This window comes from Triturus cristatus, chromosome 6 (assembly GCF_964204655.1).
Source record: "Triturus cristatus chromosome 6, aTriCri1.1, whole genome shotgun sequence".
Lineage (NCBI taxonomy): Eukaryota > Metazoa > Chordata > Amphibia > Caudata > Salamandridae > Triturus > Triturus cristatus.
Window position 1 is genome coordinate 1495880458 of NC_140589.1, and position 26975 is coordinate 1495907432.

General features: G+C 42.0%; 1 protein-coding gene across 1 annotated transcript in view; it reads right to left on the reverse strand.

Moving 5' to 3' along the window:
- NAPB (NSF attachment protein beta) overlaps positions 1-26975 on the reverse strand; it is a 172658-nt gene that overhangs the window by 60800 nt on the left and 84883 nt on the right. The window contains exons 6-7 of the mRNA XM_085612625.1: positions 16912-16967; positions 12376-12460 (exon numbers count right to left, since the gene is read on the reverse strand). Coding sequence (XP_085468751.1) covers positions 12376-12460; positions 16912-16967 — 141 coding nt within the window. The remainder of the gene's footprint in view (positions 1-12375; positions 12461-16911; positions 16968-26975) is intronic.

Sequence of the window (26975 nt, forward strand, 5' to 3'; positions counted from 1 at the left end):
GTTGCAGGTGACAACTCTAGGGCACTGCAGTCCTTGTTGATGGACCTTGGTGCACAAATACACATTTGGAGTTGGAGATCGAGAGAGGGACAAAGGTGACAGAATAACAGAGTTGCTGCTGGAGTATAATTGAAACCACAACTTGACTTTCAGCGGCCTCTGTGGTGCCAAAGTGGAGTGTGCTGGGAAGTGAATTGTGCCAGTGGAGAAATAAGCAATGAAGCTGTGCTGCCCCTACCTTACTGTAATCAAGTCTCGTCCTACACCCTGGTTTCGCGTGTGTGACTGCAGATATGACATTCTCACCCCTTAGATTCACATCTCTCTTTGCACATATATATCAGAGTAAAAAGTGTAAGTATATCATCCAATGTTGTTTTACCTCACCCAAGAAAGATGAGAAAAAAAATAAAACAAGGAATACATCTACAGCCACAAGGTCCTATACACAAAGTATATGCACAAGATTCTCATGGTGAAAATGACCTAAGTGTAAACATATGCTACTGTGTTCCAATATTTTAATGCATGCCATCCTAATACAGAAAATAATAAAAACTGAAGCAGCTGTGATGACGTTAGAGGACAGTAGAGGGCTGGTTGTCTCATTTGATTGTCAGCATCCATACTCTAGATATTAAGGAAGAGAAGACCTCACTAAATATATTCAGTGCTTTGAAAAATTGTTTCATAGAGAGTATCCTGAAGCTTGACTCACAAATGTATATATTGGACAATTTGCAGAGACCTACTTACTTGAGAGTGCCAGGGATTCCCATCTTTAATCTTATGCAGTACTTAGCTACTGAGATGGGTAAAATGCTGTAGGCCCCAAGTTTTGGAATGCCAAACAGAAATTGTTAGAGAGAACGTACCATTTGTGTTTGGTCAGAAGCCACTGAGAGGTTTCAGTTGGAGAAATGCTAATGGCAGTTATGAGATCTACACACTGAAGTGATCAGATGCTGTATGTATTGTGGCGCAATACATAAGTACTTCTTGATGGTCATCAAAACCTTCCCTTTCCCAATTTATGCCAAGACACTTGCCAGGAATAAAGCCTTGCTGCAAGATAAATAAAGAGCTTGTGTTTAGGGAAATACAATCTGTTGACCTGCTAGTCAGGTTAGTGGACAACGCTTTTCTGAGTAATATGGATGTGCTGGCTGGTGGGAGAAGATTGAAGCCTGAATTTTGTGTCTGACATTCTTCTGGGAACCCATTCTTGAAGTCTTGGAATCATGGTCAAGTGTCAAGGGGTTTGGCACCCTCTTTCCTTGGTGAGAGGGGGAGTCAAAGACAAATGATTTGTACTGATTGGAGTGGTTCTTGTGGCAGTTTCTCTCTCTGCACCTCTTGCTACCAGTGAGTTACTGTTGTAGACTGCATATTTACCCACAAATATGCAAAATGGTGTGTTGGTCTGCAACACTAAAGTGCCTTATCCAAACAATTTGCACATAAATTAGCAATTATATTCAAACCCTGTCCTCCGTTTATAAACTTTGAGACACTACTTTTCTACAATAAGGTTGTTAAAAAAAACAACAAAGATGCATTATACTTCTGTGCAAATATTAATCATTGGGACAGCTGCTTTTCAAACGTGGCAACAGTCACTTATTCTTTTTTGGATCACTGACAACAGTGTGGTAAACAATATCACTGATAAAAATATAGTGTCAAAAATGTAGTTTACCACCATATCATGCTCTTATACTTATATGGTAAGTGCCAAAATATCCGAAAAAAATTATTGGCACTAATATCGTCAAAAAATATACATAAATCTCGATTTGTTTGATATAAATAGAGTTTAAAGTAGTACATTTAAAATATTTAAATGTATAAATTTAATGTAATGCAAATTAAATAAATTCCACTAAAATGTAATACTATATACAATGAAAAAACCATAGGTTTCAGGGACGTTATAGTTAGCTGGACAGATCACTCATGCAAAACGAGAGAAATTCTACCCTTATAGTTAGTTCAGCTAACCATAACTCGCGCCCCCGCAATGCACTGCTGATGACGTCACATATTACATCATTCATGACATGGTCAGTGACATCACTGATGACATCACTGATGACGTCATCCAGTGAATGTGTGTTTCTGTAAAGATTACATAGGTTTTATATATATGCCAAGGTGTATTGAAGAATAAGTGGGTGTATAAGTGTCTGGATGGAGGATTTAGTATGTGCGAGACTGACTGTATAAGTGAGTGATTAAATGTGACTTACTGAATGCATGGGTTACTGACTAAACTGTATGAATGTCTGTATCAGTCTGTGTGTTAATGTGTAAGCTGCTGCATGGGTTGGTCACTAGCTACAAGAGTGTCTATATGGGTTATTGATTGGTTGCCTGAGTATTTGTATGGGAGACTGTGTGTGTGGGTGGGTGTTAGAGAGGTGTGTGACTCTGTGCATAGATGTGTGACTGGTTGTTTTTTCACTGGGTGTATGGGTTCAAGAGTGCACGTGGAAACAGCTGTATGGGTGGGTGAGTGTGTGTGTGTTGGTGAGTGAATGGATGTCTCAGTGGTACATGTCCAAGTAACTACATATGTAAAATGCAGTGAATGTGAGAGTTGGAGTATATAAATGTCTACAGGTGAGAGTCAGTGATTGTGAGAGTGGCTGTATGGAGGAGTGTGTACTTGTATCAGTGATTGTATAATAGAGTAAGTATGTGTTAGTATCTTTATGAATAAGTGAGGTGGTGTGTGTATAACTGTATAGGTGAGTAAATGGGAGTGTGATTGATTCTTTGCATGACTGTCTAGGTGTGCGAGTAACTCCGTGGATGAGTGGCAGTGTGTGAGTGTCTGTATAGATGAATGAGTGTATATGATAGTGTTATATTGATGAGTGACTGCATGTATGAGTGATTGTATGGGTGAATGAGTGGATGTGTGTGTAGACCTATGAATCAGTGAGTGCTTATGTAGTAACTGGTATTGGTGTGTCGATGCTTTCGAAAATGGTAGTCTGCATTTTACAGTGGGTGCATCAAAGGTTATATTAGAGTGTGAGGAGGTGCATCAGATTTTCACATGGATGATGTCATCAGTGATGTTATCAGTGATGTCATTTGAGATGTCATCAGTGATGTCACTGACCATGTCATGAATGATGTAATACGTGATGTCATCAGCAGTGCATTGCGGGGGCGCGAGTTAGAGTTAGCTGAACTAATTATAACAGTGGAATTTCTCTGGTTTTGTAAGAGTGAAATGTCCAGCTAACTAGAACGTCTCTGAAACCTATGTTTTTTTCACCCGTTTTTGCAAGTTATTTACGCGTGTCCATCGTGTGTTGCAGGTTCCGTTTTCTAGCGTCGGATTGTTCTTTTGCGACAACAAAAGATATTACGGAGTTGTAAGTTGTTTGATTATAGCATAGTAGATACTTATAACACGTATCTATTTGTGAATATTTAAAGATTTGTATTTACAAAAAAGTGTTATTGGTTGTTTTTGTAATTTATATGTAACGTCAGCAGCTTGTATTCAGAAACAGACAGAATAGAGGATACACTGTTCCTTTACTGGCTCCTCTGAGCTTATATAGTGTGATTTTCTATATTATAATAGTGACACTATACTGAACCACAGAAGTGTTGGTGACCTGTGGGCGCCAAAACTCAAGATTTATATGCAACATCAGCAGCTTCTCGTTCTAACTTTGTTCCCCCCCCTCCCGGGATAATATTGTGTGAGTATGCATATTCTAATATTCACAGTCATTTTGATCTCAGAGGACTTCATGACCAGTCATTGCGAGGATGAAAGATTTCGAACTCCCGGAGAAAAGAAGCTTTGAACATATTCACAGCTGGAAAATATTTCGTAATTCTCCTTCTCCTTATAGAATATATTGGAATAGTAGTGTATATTATACTATTATTCTTAAAGGAGTACCTGATCTATCAGTGGAGCAGTTAGCGACCTCTAAGAACTACGACAAAACTTTCCCGCATTCTACAGAATACAAATTGTAAAAAAAAAAAAAAATTCTGTTGGGCTCCTTATTCTTCTTCTCCTGTGGAATACTATAAACTCACCCTGTATATCCATATACTGTGTGTTTATAGTACTTCAAAGGGTTTGAAAATCTATCTGTGCGACAAATTTCCAATGCATACGATAGTTATTTCCGTAGATAACTTAGTACCTCACAGTTTGTTACACAGCTAATGTTTCATAAAAAAGTAGATGCAAAAAAAATTGTATACATAGTGCTTCATGTAAGGTTTTGATGAAGCGTACATTTCTATGTAATCTCACGTCATTTGCGTTTAACAGTTTTTTACTGGTGATTGTTGTTGTGACCTCAGATGATGTAGTGCAGGAGTGTTTCTTGTAGCACTTCTTTTCTTCTTTATCTAAAAGTAACTGATGCCCTTGTAAATTAACAAGAATATGGGGCGACACTTTTACAAACTATAGCCGACAAAAAAAGGGAGGGTGTGGCCACGCTTAAGCGATATTTATGAATTGCGTTTTTATTTGTCACCCCTCTGATATATACAGCTTCACTTTCCTAAGAAAGTATAATAGTGATTGCTTAATAAAACTGTTTCAAACCTAGACTGAAATTTTTGCAGCACAACCACACCGCCCCGTCAGAAAAGTAAACACCACATACTAAGTAAATAGTGCTTCTGGGAAGTATCCCACCGCAGACTTAATAAAGACAAGTCCACAACACACTCTGTTATTTTCATGCCTTGATTTGTAAGGCCCACGCAAATTATATAAATGGCCCTTAAAATATATAAAAAGCAATTTTTCCCTTTACAGTCCCTATAAACCACCTTGCGAGCACTGTACAGAGTTAATAGTGTTCCTACCCTCCCCTACTTTTTTTTCCCGTACTCCTTTGAACTGTGTCACAAAATGGCTCACAACAGTGAACCATTCCCAGCCAATAAGGAGCAATCTTGTACTCCTAACACTTTAGCCAATAAAATGTCCATGGTGTTCCGCAGAGGAGGAGGGAATGGCTGCCAACACTTCTACTTTTAATGCTTCACAGCCAATGAACATTAAGCTTGGGAAGGTACTGCTTGGAACACGGCACCCAATCAGGTGTCCCTGACGCTCCGAGGAGGGGAAGGAAATGGCTGCCAACACTTCTACTTTCAATGGTTCGCAGCCAATGAACATTAAGCTTGGGAAGGTCCTGCTTGGAACACGTCAGGCAATCAGATGTCCCTGCTACTCCGTGGAAGGGGAGGAAATGGCAGACAACACTTCTACTTTCAATTTTCCCACATAATATTACATTTTGTCTAAGAAAGTGACGCTGTCCGTGATAAAAGTGAACACCGCATTATAAGTAAACATTACTGCGCATTATATTCACCATACACATTGCTTAAACCAGTGGTTCCCAAACTTTTAACTCCTGAGGACCCCTATTGAGTCACTATTGGAAGACAAGGACTCCCAAACAATTTGTATGATTTAAAATTCAAACATTAAAACAGTAGTTTGAAAAAAGTAAACACACACTTGTGCACACCAAACAATACTCGACTCACTAAAGATTTTAATATTTTATATAGAAAGAATTAGCAAAATCGAAAACTTTTAATGGGATGGTTAGTGCTGCATCTCGGCAACTAACTTTTCAATATGTGGTTCTATTTCGCAGTATGAGGCTCCTGCCAGGGCCAGACTGGAAACCCAAAGCAGCCCTGACAAATGTTGTCAGACCAGTCCCAGTACTAAGTGCAGTGAGTGAGCCTGGCCACTGCAAAGCAAACTTTGGGGGGCTCTCCCACCAAGGAAATTTGGGGAAAAATGGTGCATCCTGCAACACATTTGTCAATATATATTGAATTGAATATGCTTTTAAAGCATAGTAAATGATGACCTTACTATGCATCAATACAACAATCTTTTTGGGGCTCTTTTATAAATCCCTCACTATCACTCTCTAAGAGTGCCTCTCTTCTCTCAATAGCCCCTCTGTCACATGTATTTCATTTGTTTTATAGCATCTCTCATACAAGTGTAGGGTGTCAGAGCACTTTACATCACACACATACAGAGACAATGAATCGTAGGTGTGTAAAGCAGTGTATAGAAAATGTTATGTTATATAAGGCAAAGGGGACTTCAAGGTGTAGGATTCACATGTCATCTATACTGGTGAACATTTTTTAAGAGTGCTTGGTCTGGAGAAGCACAAAATCTTGATACAGAATGTTACATAGGGGTTAGCTTTGACTTTAATTATAACAGTTTAATCCTACCCAAACAAACCTTTTTGGCAAAATGAGGATTATGAAAGACTGGGAAAAAAATATAGCATACTAACTTGTACCATGCAGTTTGCATTCAGCTGTTTGATGGCAGGTCATAGCTTAAGGTGCTAGATTATGATTGTAACTCATAATTTTAAATTTTTTTCAAAATGCATGGTAAACATTCTTTGCAGCAGGCATATTAACCCTCTGCGCTACCTTAGATGTGTCAAACCTGCTACTGAACAAAACACGCTTCTCTCTCCAGCAGGTACATTAATCACTGGATGTTATCTTGAGACTTTTATAGTTGCCCGAAAACTACAGATTATTCAAGGAACTTTGAAGTGCTTTTAAAACTGTTGCTTGCGGACCCCCTGGGAATGTGTCACGGACCACTGGGGGTCCGCGGACCACAGTTTGGGAAACACTGGCTTAAACTAAGACCACACTGATCCTACTATACCCTATTATACAATTATTCTCTTTTTTCCGCACCGCACATTCACACTACCTGTGTGGGCACCGTTACACAGCCTACTGAAAATTGCCGCAATACCGCACATTCCCACTGCCTGTGTGCGCACCCTACACACTGCTGGCCGCCATACGGCGCATTGTTTTCCCGATGGGATTTCCAGCGCCTACGCAACCTTGACGCAATACCGCGCACCGTTGTTCTGCGGACGTAATTTCCACGGCCTACGCAACATTCAAACTCCCTGCCTCTGCACCGTACAGACTGCTTAAACTAAGACCACAGTGTTCCTACTATACCCTCTTATACAATTATTCTCTTTTTTCCACCCTACGCCTTACAACTCAGTCACAAAATGGCTGCCAACACTTCCTAGTTTCAACAGTTCGCAGCGAATCATCCGCACGCTTGTGCTCGTAACGCTTCAGCCAATCAGATGTCAGAATTCTCAAATATCGATATCTGTAAATTTTGATATTTCTCTAATATTTACCTCATTTCTACAAAAGCGTGCTTTCTGGACCAAGACATTTCTCCCTGCCAAATATGGCGTAATTCCGTTCAGCAGTAGCCTTGTCTAAAGTTTCTTATGGAAATTGCATTGAGAAAACATGTTTTGGGACCCCCTTTTTTTCTCAGTCCCCCCCCTTGACGAATCACCCCCAAACTTTCAAGATAGGAGCTGATCAAAAAAGAGTAACTTTTTGGAAAATTTCATAAAGATTCGTCAAACGACGCCAAAGTTATTAGCAAATCAAAAAATGCTTTTCCTATAGAAACATGGTTCTAACTATGACTATCTACTGGCGGTCGCCAGAAGATAATATATATATATATATATTGCAGATTACAGCTCTCCCTTGAAACAAGGATGACGACGCCACATGTGGGTACTTGTATATTTTATTTTCTGGCCACCATTGAACGCGTTTCGTCTGAACACAGCCTTGCTCATCAACGATGAGGTGGCATTAACAGAAGTCTTTTGACTGTTTCTATTACCACGTGCAACACTCTGCGTTAAATGATAGTGAAGATAGACTGGTAGTTTCATGTATCTGTTACCATTAAATACATGAGTTTGATTATCTTAAAGCCTAATTGTACAAATCAATTCACTTCATTGTTGCCAAAAAGTGCAATACTAACAGTTTGTAATATTACATTGTACACCACAGAATTGCACCTCATTATTTCTGTAATTCATTAGTATAACATTTTTTTGCTATTTCAGTGCATTAAATAACACTCAATATTTTTAACGAATAAACAAAACACAACTTCAGTGCTATTGTTTTCAGATCAATGTATCCATCTTTGTAATGCATCGTCTAGTGCAGAATTAGCATACATTTAATCTTTACAGAATTTTAACATCATTGCATAGTGCTAGATTCCTCTGTGCAATTATGTGATTAAGCCCCAGTGGGCATTAAGAACCCTCAGCGCTATTGTGTGATTAATCCCCAGTGGGCATTGTACCTGCGTTCTGCTCATATTTTCATGCTTATTTAACTCTCCAGTAATAAGAAAAGTGCTCTAGTTCGTGCTTTGTGATGCTAAAATTGTTAAGATCAGCTTTCTAAGGATACAGGAGAATTTTCAATACAAGACTACTAATTACAAGTTACAAATGAGTATGCAGATCCTCTCCAATATTGAGGCGTCCTGGGCTCTTTGTATCGAGCTCTATAATATATTTTGATTCCAGCTGTCGCAACCTCTTCTCTCTATTTCCTCCCCTGATGCTTGGTGCTAGTGCGTCTATGACAAAATATGTCAGACCTTTTGTGACCTTATTATGGCATGTTTCAAAGTGCGTGCCACTGGATAAGTTCTATCTCAATGCTTAATGGCACGCAATCGCTGTAGGAAGTGTTTATGTACTTCCAAAATAGTGCTTCCCACATACCAAAGTCCACATGGGCATTGCAGTACATAAACAGCATACTTAGTTTTGCATGTGAATTTCCCCTTTATCTTTTTTACTCTGCTTGACAGGCCTGAGACGTATGTTTCCGTATTCTTTCCGTAAAAACATGCTTTACACTTGGAACACTTTAAAAATCCTTGCTTCCTACTTAGCCATGTTGTTGGTGTTTGTGCTGTTGTGTCCTTCATTGTGTTACTTACTAGGACTGGTTTCATCGATTTCTCCCACCTGAATGTAATCTGCGGATTGAGTGGTGCCACTTTACCCAAAACTGGGTCATTCTTTATGAGGTACCAGTATTTTCCTAGGATCCCTCTTATGTTTGCTTGTTGTTTGCTGTATGGTGTAATCAGCCTAAAGTGTGTAGTCTCAGACTTCTGTTTCCACATTGCCTGACCCTTTTTAAACATGTGAGAGTCGTTCTTCTACACCATAACCGATCAATCTGTGCACAGTGCTAAACGCAAGTCCCACCATTCTCTGCATATGAACTTGATGGAGATAGTCACATGCATACATAAATAAACTCTTGAAAGCTTATTCTCCACATTGCTTAGAGCCCCCAATGCCTGAAATTCTGGCACGCCAGCCCATAGAGGACTGCTAGGACCTTAGCAGTACAAGTGTGAACTAAAGCTTAAAATTCCAAACACACACAAGTTGAAAAGAACTGAAGCAATCCTAGTATGGTGGACAAAGCCTTCAACTTCTATAGGTAACTAGCGCATGTTCAGACAACTCGGAGCGAAACAACATACACAAATTGAGATATTCTCTTACCACTTCTAGCTGCGTTTTGCTCAAATCCCACTTTTGCTTCAAATATCTAATCCCAAAGACAATGATTGTTGTTTTGTCCCAATTAATTAGCAATGTATTGAGTATGATACAACCATTCATTGAAGATAATTATCTCTGCAAACCTATGTTGTGGAGCCCAACAGGTCCTCTTCAATCGGTGATCCCCAATACATGCATTTGTTAGAAAATTGATCAAGCTGACTACTCTGAAAGCCTTGTTTTGCTTTGGTAATCCAGAAAGAAAAATAAGAACATGTACAACTTCTGCGAAAATAAGATAGTGATGTTCCAGACATCAACTACACTGCGCAGATCCAACTGATAAAAAACTCATCAATCAACACTAGAGCCTCAGTTGTAAGTCCAGGTGTCTCCCCACATTCAAGACTGAAATCATCAACCTCACCAATGTTAGAGAGTCTCCCATTTTCAAAAGGTGGGGAAATCTATTTACTGGACCAGGCAGAACATTTGAAGTTATGGCAGATGGTCTGCAGTATCTGGCCAGAACTCAAGAAGGAATGTAAATCATGTCTGTGTTGTGTCCCGAGAAATGGCCAGATATATCCTAGTCAGCTGTACCCTGGCCTCGGCTACTTTTCCTGGAATCATTATGAAGGATAAAAACTGCTTTTAGGTTCAGTCTCAGGTTGATGAGTCAAGAAACCAGAGTTTTCATGATTCTCACCAAAAACGTTGGTGATGCACAACCCCTATAATTCCTCTAGCTACTAAAAAACTTGTGTCTAGTTTAAAACCGTTCTTATCCATCACATACCTGGAATATCAATCTGTGACCACATCCCTTAGGTCTAATCAGTAGGTACTCTTCCTGATCAGAGTTCTGATTTTCCAGGCAAGACATTTGCCAGCTCTGACACTCATACCTACAGAGTATCTATATACCAAAGAGGCAACAATATTGCTAATCAAGAATGCATCACTGGCCATTGTCACTGGGCAAGCATTTTGATGCAAAACACTCACCACTAAAAAGCCACAAGATAATTTACTAATAAAATGACACAAAAATGATACAAGGTTAGACTAAATGGTTGGAGATTAAGGGGCCGAATACAATGGCAGTTTATTGGATCCCTACCCGCTATTGCAGTGTCAGGGGACTGCCTGACAAGCAGGCGGCAGTCTGACCGCCGCAATACGATGCAACCGCCATGACGGCAGTCAGAAAGTGCTCCTTATCACAGCGGCTTGTGCTGTGGCCAAGGAAAAGGGCTACAGCCCACGCCGCCATGATAAGGAGCACCTTCAACACCTCCATGGACCGTGTGCACCATGTTGTGCATGGCACACGGTGCATAGGCGTGAATGGGGCACTACATGTGCCCTCAGGGCCACTTTACAGTGGCCCATGAAGGGTGGGGCCCTGTTTGGGGCCACCAAATTCGGTTTCCAACAACCTTTACATGGCAGCTTACCCAACATGAAAAGGCTGTTAGAAAGGGATATCGTAATCCCGACGGCAGTGCCTACCTCAGCACCGCTGCCATACGATTCCGACCCCTGCCCTGTCGGGATCACAGATCCTGTCAAAGGCGACAGGCGGCAGCTCCTTTAGGTTCCTGGGAGCCCAAGCCTGGAACCTGCTTCCATTGTCTCTCAGAACTGTGACCGAGCTTGCCGTTTTTAAGAAACTGCTTAAAACCTGGCTATTCTGTCGTTGACCTAGCCATCTTCCAGAAGCAGCTTAAAACTTGGTGCCCGCTGCGAGGGGCTTCAGTTGGGTTGAAGGGGAGTCTTGTTGAGTAGCTGTGCACTCTATATTCTTCATTCATTCATTCTTCCCTCCATCCGCGTGGGTCTGACCGACGGAATTGTAATCCGGCGGTCGGACTGAAGGGCTGTCGTGAGTGGATTGCCACCGACGCCCCATCAGTGTGTGGTCCGACCGCCATCGTAATCGGCCCCTAAGAGGCTTGGGTGAAGAGCTAAGCATTAATATTTCACCTGAACTTAACATTTTTTTTAATTCAGTGACTCTCTAATGAAATCACATTCCACCTCTGTGTGGCCTACACTAAACATCCTATTCCACCTCACTGATATTATTAAAATTAATATCACAATAGCATTTTGCACCTGACCTAAATTCTATAGCACGCTTATGCAAAGAAAGTTCCTATCCACAAAAGAGGCCCCACCCATAAAACACTTTCTGCACTGCAGAGAATTATTTGAATTCAAGTATCTTCTGTGCCTGTAGCCAGTGGATGTCCCAAAATGCTGGCAAAACATGATAAGAGTTTAGCAGATTAAACAACATACAGAAGGGCACTTTTAATTTTTGGCCTTTGTTATAATAGTTTCGGCAGATACAGACAGATTATAGTTGAGAAGTTACACATGTGTTCGTGGCAAATACCCAGTAAGCAAATCATCTGACAGAAGAATGCTTAAAAGCTGCTAAACTACTTGTAGTTCACTGCCAGCTTGACACCAGTCTTCCTTTTTTACTAAGAAAAATTTACTTTCAAAGCCCTTGGAATCTAGGGGAGGGATGATCACAGAACGGGTATTTTGTGCCAACTGGTTCACAACTTTGTTGGTAAGACAGTAATAGCGTGAAAAGCAAAAAGGGTACAAGGTTTTAGTCTGCACTGCAGTCATACCACATGAAATAGCAAAATGTAACTTATCATTGCAGCCTTACAAACTTTTTCTCAATACCTTGTAGTCTTCAAATTACAGCCTTAGAGATTCCATTAATGCAGCGTTCAGAGTCCAAACTGATGATGTAGCAAACACACTAATCAGAGTTAAATTCCTAATGCTGTGAACATGTACTCTAGGGTTGTGAACTGGAACTGTTGATTGTCTATAACACGTAACGGAACTTTCAATTTATGTTTGTGGGTTATGAACATGAGAATATACTGACCTGCTCATATATTTCAATTGCTTTTTGATATTGCTCCAGTTGTGCTGCATAAGTAGCCACCTTCAGAAGACATTTGTTAGCTGAACTGGAAAGAAGAATTAAGTTGGTGGTTCAATCAAATCAAGACCATACAGAAGTGCCTTTAAGCTGGATGTCTAAAATGTGCAGTGTTAATTATGTTTTATATTGTTTTACCTTACAACTTAACAGATCTTTATTTAAAGAAAGAACCAAAGCAGTTGAGTTACAATGATTACCGTAAACTAATGTAGCAATATATTAAAATGTAGAGTGCAGAGTCAATTTATGTATGGCATCAGTGTTTCATTGTATGAACACAGAGTTTAACAACAGGTTGTTACACAAATAAAAATTAGATTGACACTGCAGCACAAAATATTTAGCGTTATTAGTTTTATCTGTAAAGATAAATATGTTAGGTTTGTAAAGATAGCTTTAAGACAGCATGTCACTGGTGAATGGAATAGCAGTCTTAAACACAAATCTGTAAAATTTGCCATATGCACAGGTACTGCATGAGACTTAAGGCCTAATTATGAATTTGGCATTCAGAGGACTGACAAACTCATGGTCGCAGCGGTGGTGGTCCAGCTACCACTGCACCGGCGGTCCGACCGTCGGATTACAACTTGCTCAGTCAGACCGCCAGGACCACCATGGCACTGCTACAATTGCAAGGGATCTCTGATGGTGCGGCTTTCTGAAGGCTGCAATATGCTTGATGGTGCCCTGCGGCACCACCAAGCATATTACAACTTTCCTCACTGCCAGCAGTCTCATGGAGGTTCTAACTCCGTGAAACTGCTAGCGGTGAGGAAAGAAAGGGGGCCCTTCAAGGACCCCTCTTGGCCCTGTGCACGGGGTGCATGCTGGGGGGCACATGTTGTGCCCCCCTGACTGCAGAGTCCATTCCGGTTCAGGTACTGCCTTTGGCACTTCCATGCTTTGCCCATTTTCAGAGGCACCGCCGTGGGACAGCCAAAGAAACGCCCGCCAGACACGAGAAAACTCGTAATCTGGCAGGCGGTGCTCACACTGGTTTGGCGGTGTGGGAGCCGGGCAATGTTGTGGTGGACCGCTCCCACACTGCCAAAGTCATAATCGGGCCCTTAGCTTGCTGGGAAAAATCTGTTCTTATCTTGTGAAATTACAGAGAGGTAAGTTACAGAGGAAGGGAATGTTTTAAAGATGGTTCACTCAATGTTCAAATATCATCTCCACTAAAATCTGAGAAACATAGGAGTCAGTAATGATACAGTGCTACAAAATAAACATTCTCCATTAACCCCTTCGCTGCAGCGCGAATTCCGCCGCAGCGCTGGGGGGGTTTGGGGGCTTGACGGCGCCGCTGTGCTCATGACGGAACCACGCAGTCATGAGTCACAGGTGAGCTGTGCTCATGACGGCGTGGTTCAGTCATGACTCCACCCACTGCGCTAATCGCCCGCACAGGCGGGAAATTAGCGCCGCGTGGGAGGAGCGGCCACCAACGGCCGCAGCATGACGGAACCACTCCGTCATGAGCACACGGCGCCCGTGGCTCATGACGGAGTGGTTCCGTCATGAGCGGGGAACGGGTTAAACAAATGAAATATGCCTATGCATGCTATACCATTAACTTATTTAGTTGGAGGAGCAAAGGTAAATCTTTTCACCATCATGGGGATGGTGCCAGAAGAGGTAGAAGTCTTATTCAGGGGACATCACTTACAATTGTACCAGGACCTTTCAGCAGGCAGATGAAGAATGAGAGAGACATAGGAGAAGTTCCATCATATCTCCATAGAGTAAATACTTAGTACAGACCTTCTGTTCACATGGAAGGGATAATCTAAAGCAATTATACTGAAAGAATAAACGATGTAAAACGCACAGCTATCCTCAGTCTAGCAGAAGAACTTCTCAAGAGGGAACTCTGGAAATGAAAAGTCAAGAGGAGATAAGGCAGAAGAGGAAGTCTGCAGAGGATGGCCACTGGAGGTGCATAAGGCCAGGGAATATTGGGCAACCTCCAAAGAAATTCCTCAATCAGTTTGAAGCATAAAGAATGAGATAAAGTTGTCAAAATAGTTTAAAGAAAGTCAAAACAATTGTAGCTCTCGTTCGAGGCAATTTGGATACTAATTGTTCTATTGATTCATGATCAATGTAATAAGTCAATGCAAATGGGCTGGTAGAAGCGAGGAAGGAACGGAATGGAAAAAGTAAACTATTTAGTTCTTCCTCCCAGGTTGTGCCTTGAAATATTGACCTTATAAGACCAAAGTAGTTGACTCTGAAGGTTGCAGGTTACTTAAGGGAAAAGTGAGCATAATCTTCAGTATAGGGGTTAGCGGTGAAAAGTGATGGCAGATAGGAGGAAAAATAAGGGATGCTATAATCTTGAGTCCACTTAATACTGAAGGATCTCAATACATTACTAGTTATTTGAGATTCATGGGGATGACAGATGGGGATCAGCACAAGAATTATTTTTATAAACATTATGTGACTAAAAGCTCTTAATAAAAAAATACCAACCCCCCTGTTAATGAGGGATTCATACGGAATATGCTCTTTCTCTAGGAGACAAACACTTCCTCACACAGGCAAGGCTAAATACCAGCACTTTTCAGCATCAATATCTGATGACAGAAGCCGATAAAGATAAAGGGAACAATCATAGGTATAAATTGAAATAATAGGTTAATAATACATCTCTTTAGGCACCATACTTGAGCTACAATTTTTTTGTAGGCTGGTATACCAAACATCATGCAGTTTACTTCAGGAGATATATTGGCAGGACTCTGAAACCTAGTCAAGAGAGGCAAGAAAGGGCAGTCACAATACAGATTTGGTGGTGTAGAGACTATGCCAGATCAGTAGAGAAAGAGGGTTTAAATCCATACGATTAATTGATGTCGGGTGAGCCTTTCACTCAGACAGAATTTCCCTCTTAAAAAACGGAGGCCTTCAAAGGTTATAGAGCAATATTTTGACAAAGAGTGAGCGAGGCACATACACCATAGCAGCACCTACCAGTGGTTACCTCATACCCTAGAAATAACACTTGACAAATTGAAGTCTATGTCTTAAGAGCTCAAGTAAATTGAGATGGAAAAAGGGAGGACATATTAAAGAGGGAGATGAGTTCTAGAATGGATGAGGAAACCCTTTGAACAAATAAAAATAGGGTTTGCCCTTCCAGAAGAGGTGACATTAAATTATTATTAAGTTAAATTCTGGGTTCTAAATCCTTAAGCTCAAAGGTGATTTTGAGATTTAGTTGGACAGCAGCACTGTGTTCGGATTAGAACTATAAATTTACAAGTTGAGTTACATACTAATCATTTCTCACCATCTTTCCCTTTTACCACTTTTTTATATAGTTAACTCTTACAAGCAGAGCCACTCATTTCAGTGCCACCTGAATACATGTGTAGACACTTTTGCATTTTTACTTTTCACCCATTATGTTTAGGAACTCCTTATGATAAACGTATGCCACAACCGTAATATTTCAGCCTTGAGAAAGCAACAAGTGTATCATGCACCGGTGATAAAATGCATGTCTGCTCCTGTACTCCTACAGTGTTACAAGTTGAAATTTTATTGACAGATTTCTTTGATGTCAGTAGAAAAAAGCTTTACAAATAGAAGCCATACGTGTCCATGAAATTATTTATTATTCATTATACCTTCATTATTCGATGATGGCATGATGGTCCACTACAATGAATTGTTAACTGTAGCATGGACATTATAAAGGCTTCTGTGGTAAGGCGATAAATATTCAATCTGATATAATCTAATATTATTAAACTAGTATAACAATGTAAAGAAATAACCAATACCGCTTGATAACATTAATAACTGACCATGTAAAATAAATGATTGTCACATATTTCCATATGTCATAGATGATTGAACTTTGTAAAGAAATACAAGTGCCTGTGAAAAGGGACATTTTACTTATTTATATAGAAACTATGTTTTAAAAGTGAAAATAAGTTTTAGCATTGAATAATGGAATGGATGAACTTATTTGCATATGGAAAAAAACAGTCCTTAATATGTTGTGCCATCAAAAAAAATGATAAAAAAGAACACTGAAAAAGTTTATTAATCACTACCAAGACAGATTATTTGTCTTTGCCGCTGCAATATGAATTGTATAAGTTATTTCACCTTTATTTAAAAAACCAGCAAAGAGTATGTAAAATATGCAAAACAGTACTTATTCTCACAAAATGTGAATATTCTCATTTAAGCAAATCACAGGATTCCAAGAAAACGTGACTAACATTATTGTAAAAGTATGAAGTTTATCAATTAGGGAATACAACTCTTTAAATACAGAATGTCTTTAAAAAGGGGAAGTGTCTTCTTTGCACAGAATTTCTTCTGTATATGACAAGTACAAAATAGCGAGACTATGATTAGATGCATTCAAATATTTTAATTAAAGATTGATGCCCAAATTAATCAAGACATCTGGTGCAGAGGTCTAATCTTTGCATGATGCTCACTTACCTATTTGATTCTTCTCCTTTGTAGTAATCTGCTGACTGTTCATAATGTGCAATAGCCTAATAAGAAAGGACAAACCATAAATAAGTTGGCATTCAATTGAAATTAAGTCTTCGCTTATGTAGATCACTAGTTACTTATGGACCTGATAGATGATACTAATTAAAGGTTGAAAATGGTATTTCATTTTCACTTGGTACATAATTTTGAATGTATTTTTTGCATGGTATGCAACCATCTGCCACAGTTGTTTTGTGTAAAACTGCATGACATTTGCTTTATTTTTCTAAAACTGGAGCGGTCGATGGAGCAGTGGCTATGAAAAGATTCATATGATCAAAACGTATGCTTAAATGTTTAATGCATGAACTTCCTACTGGCCACTTAATTATGTGAACAATCTGGCTGACAAAAAACAAGCTCAGAGAAAAAGCATTCAAACCCTAGGGCAATAAACAGAATATGTTAAATAACTAAAAAAAATGGGAACTGCCCAATTACAGGTAAATCGTTGGTGTGATAAACTTTTCATACAAAAAGAAACCAATTTCACATAACAGTAAGAGGGGGCTACACAAATTTCTTGAGGCCCGAGATCTTTTAAATAATTAAGGCCTTATAAATAAACGTTAACAGTAAAAATGGAAAAACAGCAGTGCACTTATCTAAATAAAGTTCTGAAACATGATGTCTAATTTTACATAAAGTTATGATACAGAATAATAATGAAATACAAAGGCCACTCAATATGCCACAAGGAACCAAGGGTAATGTACTGCATAAGAAACGTTCCCTCGAAATAAGTGTGCAGTAATTGGATTATTATTTGTAAGTATTAGTAAGTATTAGTTACATGTTGGATTACTTATGCATCCATTTATTTTTGACTGCTTTCTGAAATGAGTCCACAGTGAACTTCTGCATTTGTTATATATGACACAGAAGACTAACAAGAAGTTCCGGCAAATTATTAAATTGTGTAGAGACTCAGAACACAACTTACTCCTGTACTATAACATTATAGAGATGTTTAACATCTGACTGATAAAATTAAACCTACCTTCTCCATTCTCAATAGATCTTTGTGTCACTGTGCAGAAGGTATTAAGTACTATTAAGTGTTCTAGGGCATCTCAGGCACCCGGTCTGAATGACATTTTGTTGAACAATTTGAAATTCAACATTGATTTTTAGGCTTGATTAGTCATCCAATTTAAAAGAGAACACAATTATCAGGTGGATTAACTTTGCACTTAACATGCAAACTGTTTTTAATGGATTTATGCACTGTAGTTTTCTTTTTAACTCACTGGGCATTAGCTATTGTGTTTTATGGTTATTGGGTTGTTTGCTTTTAATGTCAACTAACTATGAGGTGGACCATGGAGTTTTTTTAATTAGTTTTATGACTACTTAACGGTTCTGTATTGTTAATTTTTTTTTCATGGCCACATATGCTCGAATAAGTTTATAATTTGTTTTAGAAGATAACACTATTAAATAGTGAAGCTACATTCTCGCCAAACTCTTATTTAAACGCATACAGACTTGAGCTTATGTGAGCAGATGTTTGCATTGGCTCAATACATGTTTTAGGAAGGACTATGCAACAATTGATATTATGTTATTATTGTCACATACAGTTACATAAAAAGCCATATAAATGTAAACAATCTTCATGTAATCGAGAATATGTGGTAGCTTTTGATACAGTCGATATTCCAACCAAAACAGGGTCCTGAAGTTTAAACCTATTTCCATTTAACTCAATTATAAATTTCACACCAAGTTCAGGTTAAAACTTGCACTTCAAGTCAATCATCCAGAAAATTCAGACCTAACCTCAGCTTTAAATATGGCTTTGTTGCAACTTTGCTGTTTCTTTAGTTGACATACTTCTGACGTTAAAGAAAAATTAGCTGAAGTTATGGTGTAGCAGTGTTCACACTTTCACATTTGAGATTTAACCATAAAGTGGTTAAGAGTTCCCATTCTCTGAAATATAGTTGCAACCGGTGAGAAGTGAACATTCAGCAAACTAGTTAATATCACTATGTCAGTATGCAGGACCATTCAGCAATGAACCTGAATGAACATCTAATAGGTTTGTATCCCAAAATTATGCATTTTTTAAGTTTTTCAAAGAGTTCTTTGTTCTTTTCAAACTAATCTCAATGTGTTGCAAAGCTGAGCCCGTAAATCTTGTACAGTACAGTTAGGTACACTGTGCACTTTGAATAAACACTATGGTACACCACTTTGTGATGCTTGCGGAATAATCTTTTGCCTTCCTGTTTTGCTTTCTTAGTCTTATCCTCGCCTTGAATTTAGTTTATCCCAATTAACTTTTTTAGCTAGCAAGGCGCGGTAAAGGTCTCAGTAATACTTATCATTAGATTTGTTTGGAGTGATTTTAAAGAACATCTACTCAATTTTAGATTACCATACAGATAGAAAATGTAAGATTTCAATTTTTTTTTTAAATACATACAGAGTGGTTCAAAACATATCATGCCAAGAAGAAACTATTTTAAGTACAAGAAGTTTCAAAATATGTTTGTAATAGTTGCACAGTAGCTACCCCCACACTGATATTTATTGTCAAGTCTTTCTAAGTCAGCATGGTATTCATTTATGTGGCTTTCATTGTTTTTTTGTTCTAAGAAGAGATTTAGGAGGGCTCTTGTCATGATTTGATCTATGTAGCAGAAATAGTAGAATAGGTGGGCATGAGAACAAAGACTTCCTCTCTTGCTAGGTTTATTACTTAGTTTGTTACATTAATACACATTTTACTTTACACCACTTTTCGATTCCAGTACTATTTAATTGTTCACAGGAAACTCATTTTTTGTTTGACTGGGTCTTTACATTTATCAAGTTCAAACTCCTTGACTTTCTTAAAAAAAATGTTTTTCATAAGTTGGAAGAGTTTGAGTGACAGCTGTTGTTAGTTGCTATAGTTCGGAATAGAAAATGTTACTATTGTGCCCAACATGTTTTAGCCTCTGTCAGAATGGACCCTTTGTAGAAATATATTTTGTCTGATTTTAGTTACTGTGTTAATTGTTCTACTTTATCCGTAACATTTTTTATCGGCTCCACAAATTAAATTAAATGCTAACCAACCTATACCACAGGTCCACAGACACAGCTAAAATTTCTCACTAAATTAATTACAATACAATTCTATAGTTTATAGCACATGCCTACTACATTAGCAAAACACTGATACATTAAACTCATTTACTCTAAAATAGTGCATGAGTAAATAAACTCATGACCAGGCATAAGGAGGACATGCGACACAATTACATTCAAGGTGAATTGAGCTGCTTTCATGAGAGTGCCACTGCATGACCAGCCTCAAAAAAGACTAAGGTAAAAGCAGATTTTCTGGAAAGACCCAATAATCAGTCTTGATTGATCAAAAAAGGGCAATTTAACACCCAAATATTACTACATACAATGTACATATGAAGAACAAGTGCAGAGTTCATCATTATCTTTATATTTTTCACTGACTCTAACACTCTCTTGCTAATGGCCAGTATCCAGCTGAAATTCAATTTTCAAATAGTATTCTGCATCTGTGGACCAGGTATGTGTCTTAAATACACAGCATTATCCTGATATGGTTTTCTTTTTCTTCAATTCTCCAATATCTTTACTAAAGATCTTTTTCTTTAGGCACTCAAAGTCAGCACAAACACAAACAAAAACAAGCTATTTTCAAAGTATTCATTCAGCTTGGTAGATTTGGGGCTCTCTAGTTGGCATAGGTAGGTACCTGTGACAAATAGGGACCCATGCGTCTAGTCAGGGTAAGGGGCTACACTCCTAAAATAACCCCCGCTCACCCCCTTGGTAGCTTGGCACGAGCAGGTAGGCTTATCTCAGAGGCAGTGTGTATTATAAAAATAAGTCGTTTTATATAGACTTAACACAAGAGCAAACAACAAAAATCCACAATTCTGTACTCAAAAATAGTCTCTCAAATGTTATACAATAGCTCAGTTCTCTGAAGTTGTAAATGCGACACTTTATTCTCAATGTACCTTAGATGCGTAAAGCAAAGAAAACAAAAGGGTTGCAGGGAAGGTGATGCGTCGGTTCCTTACACGCAGGGGAGTGGATGCGTCGGTTCCTTTCTGCTGCGCAGGGGAGTTGATGCTCGCTTCCTTACTGTGTGGGGAGTTGATGCGTTGGTTTCTTACTGCTCCCCGGTGCGATACGACACGCTGGCACCTCGATGCAATACTCTTCTTCGGTGCGATGCGACAAAATGGCGTCTTGGTTGTGATGCGACAACGTTGGTGTGATGCATGCACGCCAGACGGCCGTGCAGCGACTCGATGATCTTTGGAGCCACGACAGGCCCTGCGACGCGCTTCTCCGGTGATACGACGATGACCTCTGTGGCAGCGTCCCGCTTCTCCGGCGATGCACCCCGCTATGGCGATGCGATGATGACAGCAGCAGCGGCGACTCGCTTCCTCAGCGATGCGATGACAGCGGCTGTGGCGGCGACACGCTTCTCGTTGTTGTGTCGCGCTTCTAGCTCACAGCGGCATGCAGTCTCTCAGAAGGCCCAGCGCAACAGCAGGCACTTCAATTCCCAGCAAGGGAATTCAGAGGGGAGCTGGTTGGTGAAGTCTTGTATCTCTGAAACTTCAGGCAGGAGGCAAGCTCTAGTTCAAGCCCTTGGAGATTCTTCTTCAAGTTGATAGAAACCACACTCAGTCCTTTTCTCCTCTCTTTGGCAATGAAGCAAGCACTGCACGCCAACCCCCAAACACACAGCACAGGGGTAGTCTCCTCCTTCAGCGTCCTGGTTCTTCTCCTCAGCAAAGGTTTGTCTTGATTCCCAGAAGTGATCTGAAGTTCTTGGGTCAGGGTCCCAATATTTATACTCCTTTTCTCTTTGTTCTCTGAAGGCAGAGAGGCCTTTGCCTAGTCCAAACCAGTTCTGGTCAATCCTGGAGCACTTTGATGACATGTCTCCTACTTTCCTTTCAAAGTGCAGGGCAGGGACATCAGACACACCTCAGGAGGTGGAGCCAGCATTGTGGAGGGAAGGCCCAGCCCTATTCAGGTCCCAGGTGCAATCCCTCCCACCCATCTAGATGCAGATCTCTCTATTCAGTCTTGTGCAGACTCACCCTGACTCCTGGAATCCCCCAGGCCCCTGTCACTCAAACACCAGACAAGGAATACACAGCCTAGCAGAGGCAAGTTTGGATGGTTAGACAAGAAAATAGCTACTTTCTAAAAGTGGTATTTTCAAACACAAAATGTTAAAACCAACTTCACTAAAAGATGTATTTTATCATTCTGAGTTCAGGCATACTAAACTCGAATTTCTACAATGTTCCCTGAGTCAGTTAGGATTATAAAATGTAATAATCAAACTGCCCATTCTGGCCTATGGAGAACAGGGAGCCTTGCAATGGTGAAAAACGAAAATGGCTGTAATTCACTATTAGAACATGCCACACACATCAGGGCATGTCCTACATCTTACCTACAATGCACCCTGCCCTTGGGCCTACCGTAGGGGTGATTAATATGTATAAAAGGGAAGGTTTCGGGACTGGCAAGTGGGTGCACTTGCCCAGTCAGCATGGCAGTACCAGACTGCACACAGGCTCTGCAGTGGTAGACCTGAGACACACTTTACAAGCTGCTCCGGTGGGTGGCACAATCAGTGCTGCAAGCCCACCAGCAGCATTGATTTACAAGCCCTGGGTACACGCAGTGCACTGTACTAGGGTCTGACAAGTAAACCAATCAAGCCAATCATGGAGTCACTAATCCATACATCAATTTACCATGGGGAGCACTTGCACTGTGGCACTGATCAGAAGTGGCACAGTGCCCAAAGCATCTATAACCAGCAAAAACACATGAGGCAACAGCAAAAAATAGAAGGGAGACCCACGCCAATGGTGCCAGGTCTAACACGTGTCCTCTCCAGATGAAATGTGGGGTGAACTACCCTACCTCCTGGGAGTTCTCATCACTAAGGCAGAAAAACCTGGACAGACCATCATTATTGGTGTGTTCTGTACCAGGGCAGTGTTCCACCGTGAAATCCATCCCCTGTAGGGAAATAGACCACCTAAACAGCTTTGGATTCTCACCCCTCATCTGAATCAACCATCTGAGGGGCCTATGGTCTGTCTGAACCCGGAAGTGAGTCCCAAACAAGTATGGTCTCAACTTCTTCAGTGCCCAGACCACAGCAAATGCCTCACGCTCAATTGCACTCCACCTCTGTTCCTGTGGAAGTAACCTCCTACTGATGAAGGCTACAGGTTGATCTAGGCCCTCTTCATTAATCTGTGATAGAACAGCCCCCACACCATGCTCTGAAGCATCTGTTTGCACAATAAACTCTTTTGAGAAGTTAGGTGCCAGGAGCACGGGCGCTGTGCACATGGCAGTCTCCAGGGCATCAAAAGCTCTCTGACAGGTGTCAGTCCAAATCACTCTCTTGGGCTGCTTCCTGGAAGTCAGCTCTGTCAAGGGTGCAACAATGCTGGCATACGCCTTGACAAACCTCCTGTAATACCCGGTGAGTCCTAAAAAGGCTCTAACCTCTGTCTGGGTCTTGGGGGGGGGGGGGTTCCCAAGCCAGGATGGTTTCAATCTTGGGCTGTAGGGGCGCCACCTGGCCGCTCCCAACCTGGTGTCCCAAGTACACCACGGAACACTGCCCGATCTGGCACTTACTCGCTTTGATCGTGAGGCCTGCTCTCCACAGCGCCATTAACACTTCCCAGAGGTGGCGCAGATGTTCTTCCCAACTGGCGCAGGTAGGCAGCACTGAACTCTTCCAGCCCAACCAACACCTGGTTGACCAACCTCTGAAAGGTGGCAGGGGCATTCATCCAAAGGGCATAACCCGGAATTGGTAGTGCCCATCTGGTGTGGAGAATGCTGACCTCTCTCTTGCCCCATCAGTCAAGGCGATCTGCCAGTACCCAGACGTTTAATCAAATGTGCTGAGGTACGGGGCAGCCCCTAACCGATCAATGAGCTCATCAGTTCTGGGGATGGGGTGCGCGTCAGTCCTGGTGACTGAATTGAGCCCTCGGTAGTCCACACAGAACCGCAATTCTGGCGTGACACCCGGTGCAGCAGCCTTTGGGACCAAGACCACTGGGCTGGCCCAAGGACTGTTAGAGGGCTCAATCACCTCCAACGCAAGCATCTTGGAGACCTCCTCCTTGATGCAAGCTCTCACCCTGTCAGTCATCCTGTAAGTTTTGTGCTTGACAGGAGGACTGTCCCCCGTGTCTACATCATGGACGCACCAATCAGTAACACTGGGAATCAGGGCGAACAGGTCAGAAAACTGTGCCAGCAACTGGTGACAGTCATTCTGTTACTCAGGGTCAGAGAGGTTTACTCCATCCACTGACCCATTTTGCTCTGTTGCTGACAGGAGGTCAGGAAGAGGCTCAGTCTCCTGCTCCATTCCAGCATCTGTTGCTAGGAGCATGCCCACTTCGGACCTCTGTAAGCGGGGCTTCAGGCGGTTGACATGCAGGACCCGCAAGGGGTTCCTGGGAGACCGCAAGTCCACCAAGTAGGTAACCGGACTCTTGTGCTCCACCACCTCAAATGGTCCGGTCCACTTATTCTGGAGCGTACAGGGCTCCACGGGGGCCTTGACCCATACTCTCTGACCAGGTTGAAGCTCTACCAGAGTGGCATTCTGGTCGTACCACCGCTTCATCTCCTCCTGGATGGCTTCCAGATTCGCCTCAGTGAGTTTTCTGAAATGCCGAGTTTGGTTCCTGAAGGCCAGCATGTAGCTATATACATCCTGGGGAGGTTTCCTGGGAGATTGCTCCCAGCCTTCCTTGACCAAACTCAAAAGGTCCCATCACTGGGTGTCCATAGAGAAGCTCAAAGGGACTGAACCCTAGAGAGTTCTGTGGCACCTCATGGTATGCAAAGAGAAGGCATGGTAAGAGGACGTCCCACTTATGCCTCATAGGTTCCTCAAGACCCATAATCATGCCTTTTAGGGTCCGGTTGAACCTTTCAACCAACCCATTTCCTTGGGGTTGGAAAGGAGTGGTGAACTTGTATGTTACACCACACTCCTGCCACAGGGACTTCATATACTTAGAAATGAAGTTGGTACCTCGGTCAGACACCACCTCTAGGGAATCCTACTCTTGAGAAAATTCCCATCAGTGCCCGTCCCACCACGGGGGCCGTCACTGTCCTCAGAGGTATGGCTTCCGGGTACCGGGTGGCATGGTCCACCAAGACCAGGATGAACCTGTTGCCCATGGCTGTCTTGGGATCCAGAGGCCCTACAATGTCAATGCCCACCCTCTCAAAGGGGGTGCTGACCACAGGGAAGGGCTGGAGAGGAGCCTGGTGCTTCCTCCCACTCTTTCCACTTGCCTTGCAAATCTGACAGGTCCTGCAATGAGTGTCTGAACTCTTGCGCATTTGGGGCCAATAAAAGTGGGTGACAAGCCTTTCAAATGCCCCAAATGTCCTGCTAAAGGCTCATCATGAGCCAGCCCCAGTAGGAAGGCTCTGAAGCGCTGGGGTACCATCAGCACACGGGCTGACCCAGGCTCAGCAACCTTAGGCTCATTATACAGGAGACCATTCTTCCAGTAGATCAAATGTGATCCAGACTGATCACCTGCTGCCTGGTTTGCAGCCTGCTGCCGCAAACCCACAAGAGAAGGGCACTTGTTCTGCTCCTCACAGAACTCCTCCCTGGAGGGACCTCTCTGCTGCTGCCAATGGGTCAGCTCAGGCAGGTCTCCCAGTTCAGCAATCTCTTCCCCGGTAGACTCCAGGGCATCCCCCCTCAGGGTCCACCTCCTCCTGGGCCATGGGAATCTCAGGGGCCGGTTTCCCACGCCCCCTACCTCTTCTCTTTAAGGCAGGCACCTGGGCCATTTTCTCAGGCTCCATGTCCTCTTGAACACCCTTACTGGCTGCCATAGACCGAGTGGTCACGCAGGCCCACTCAGGCAAACCCAACATCTCTAAATGACCTCTCCGCTCCACCTTAGCCCAAGGGGAGCTCTCCAGATCGTTACCTAACAGACATTCAACATGCATGCCTGGCCTCACAGCTACTTGAAGAGTCCCTGAGACGCCCACCCCCCTTCAAAGGGAACCTGTGCTACCTTGCAGTGGCTCTCTGTGTTGTCAGCGGCAACAACTGGGTAAAATGAATTTGGAACTACCTGCTCTTCAGACACCAGCCGACAACTGACAGCTGTCACACTGGCTCCGGTGTCTCTAAGAGCTTCCACCCTCTTGCCATTGATGGTCACCCACTGCCTGTATTTCTTAGTGTTATCAGGCAGCTGGGTCCCGGGGACCACTTCACAGTCTCCTAAAGAGACAAGGGACATCTCTGTGGGACCCCACCCACCTTGGGAATCCATCTCTTCCCCTAGGGCTACTCTAGCCAACTGCTGGGGTGGTGCACCAGTGGGTGCTGTCTTCCCATACAAGGGACATCTAGCGTCATAAGAACAGTGGCCTACCTGACCACACTTAAAACAGGTCTTGGGCCCCTTATGAACAGGCTTATCTGTCGGGGGCCACTGCCTTCTTCTCAGGGGGAGGCTGGGAACCTTTCCCTTGGTTCCCTTGGGGATTACTTTGGGACCCTTTCTGGAATTCCCTCTGTTTACCCTTGGCCCCCTCACTCTTCTGCTGGGGACCCTGCCCGGCTTTGGCAAAGTCTCCCACATGACCCTTCTGGACCCGGGTGCTCACCCAGCGGTCCGCCTCCTCAGCAAGTTTCCTAGGGTTAGTTAGCTTGCTATCAATAAGATGCTGGCGTAGCTCTGGAAAACAGTTATTGGACAAGTGCTCCCATGCTAACAAATCATAAAGCGCCTCAAACTTATCCACTTTGCTACCCTTCACCCAACCATCCAATGTTCTGCAAAAGAAAGACACATATTGCACCCAAGTGGTAGACTCCAGTTCTCTGCAATTTCTAAACCTTTGTCTGTATAACTCTGGGGTTAAACCAAATCTGGACATTAGGGCTCCCTTCATGTGGG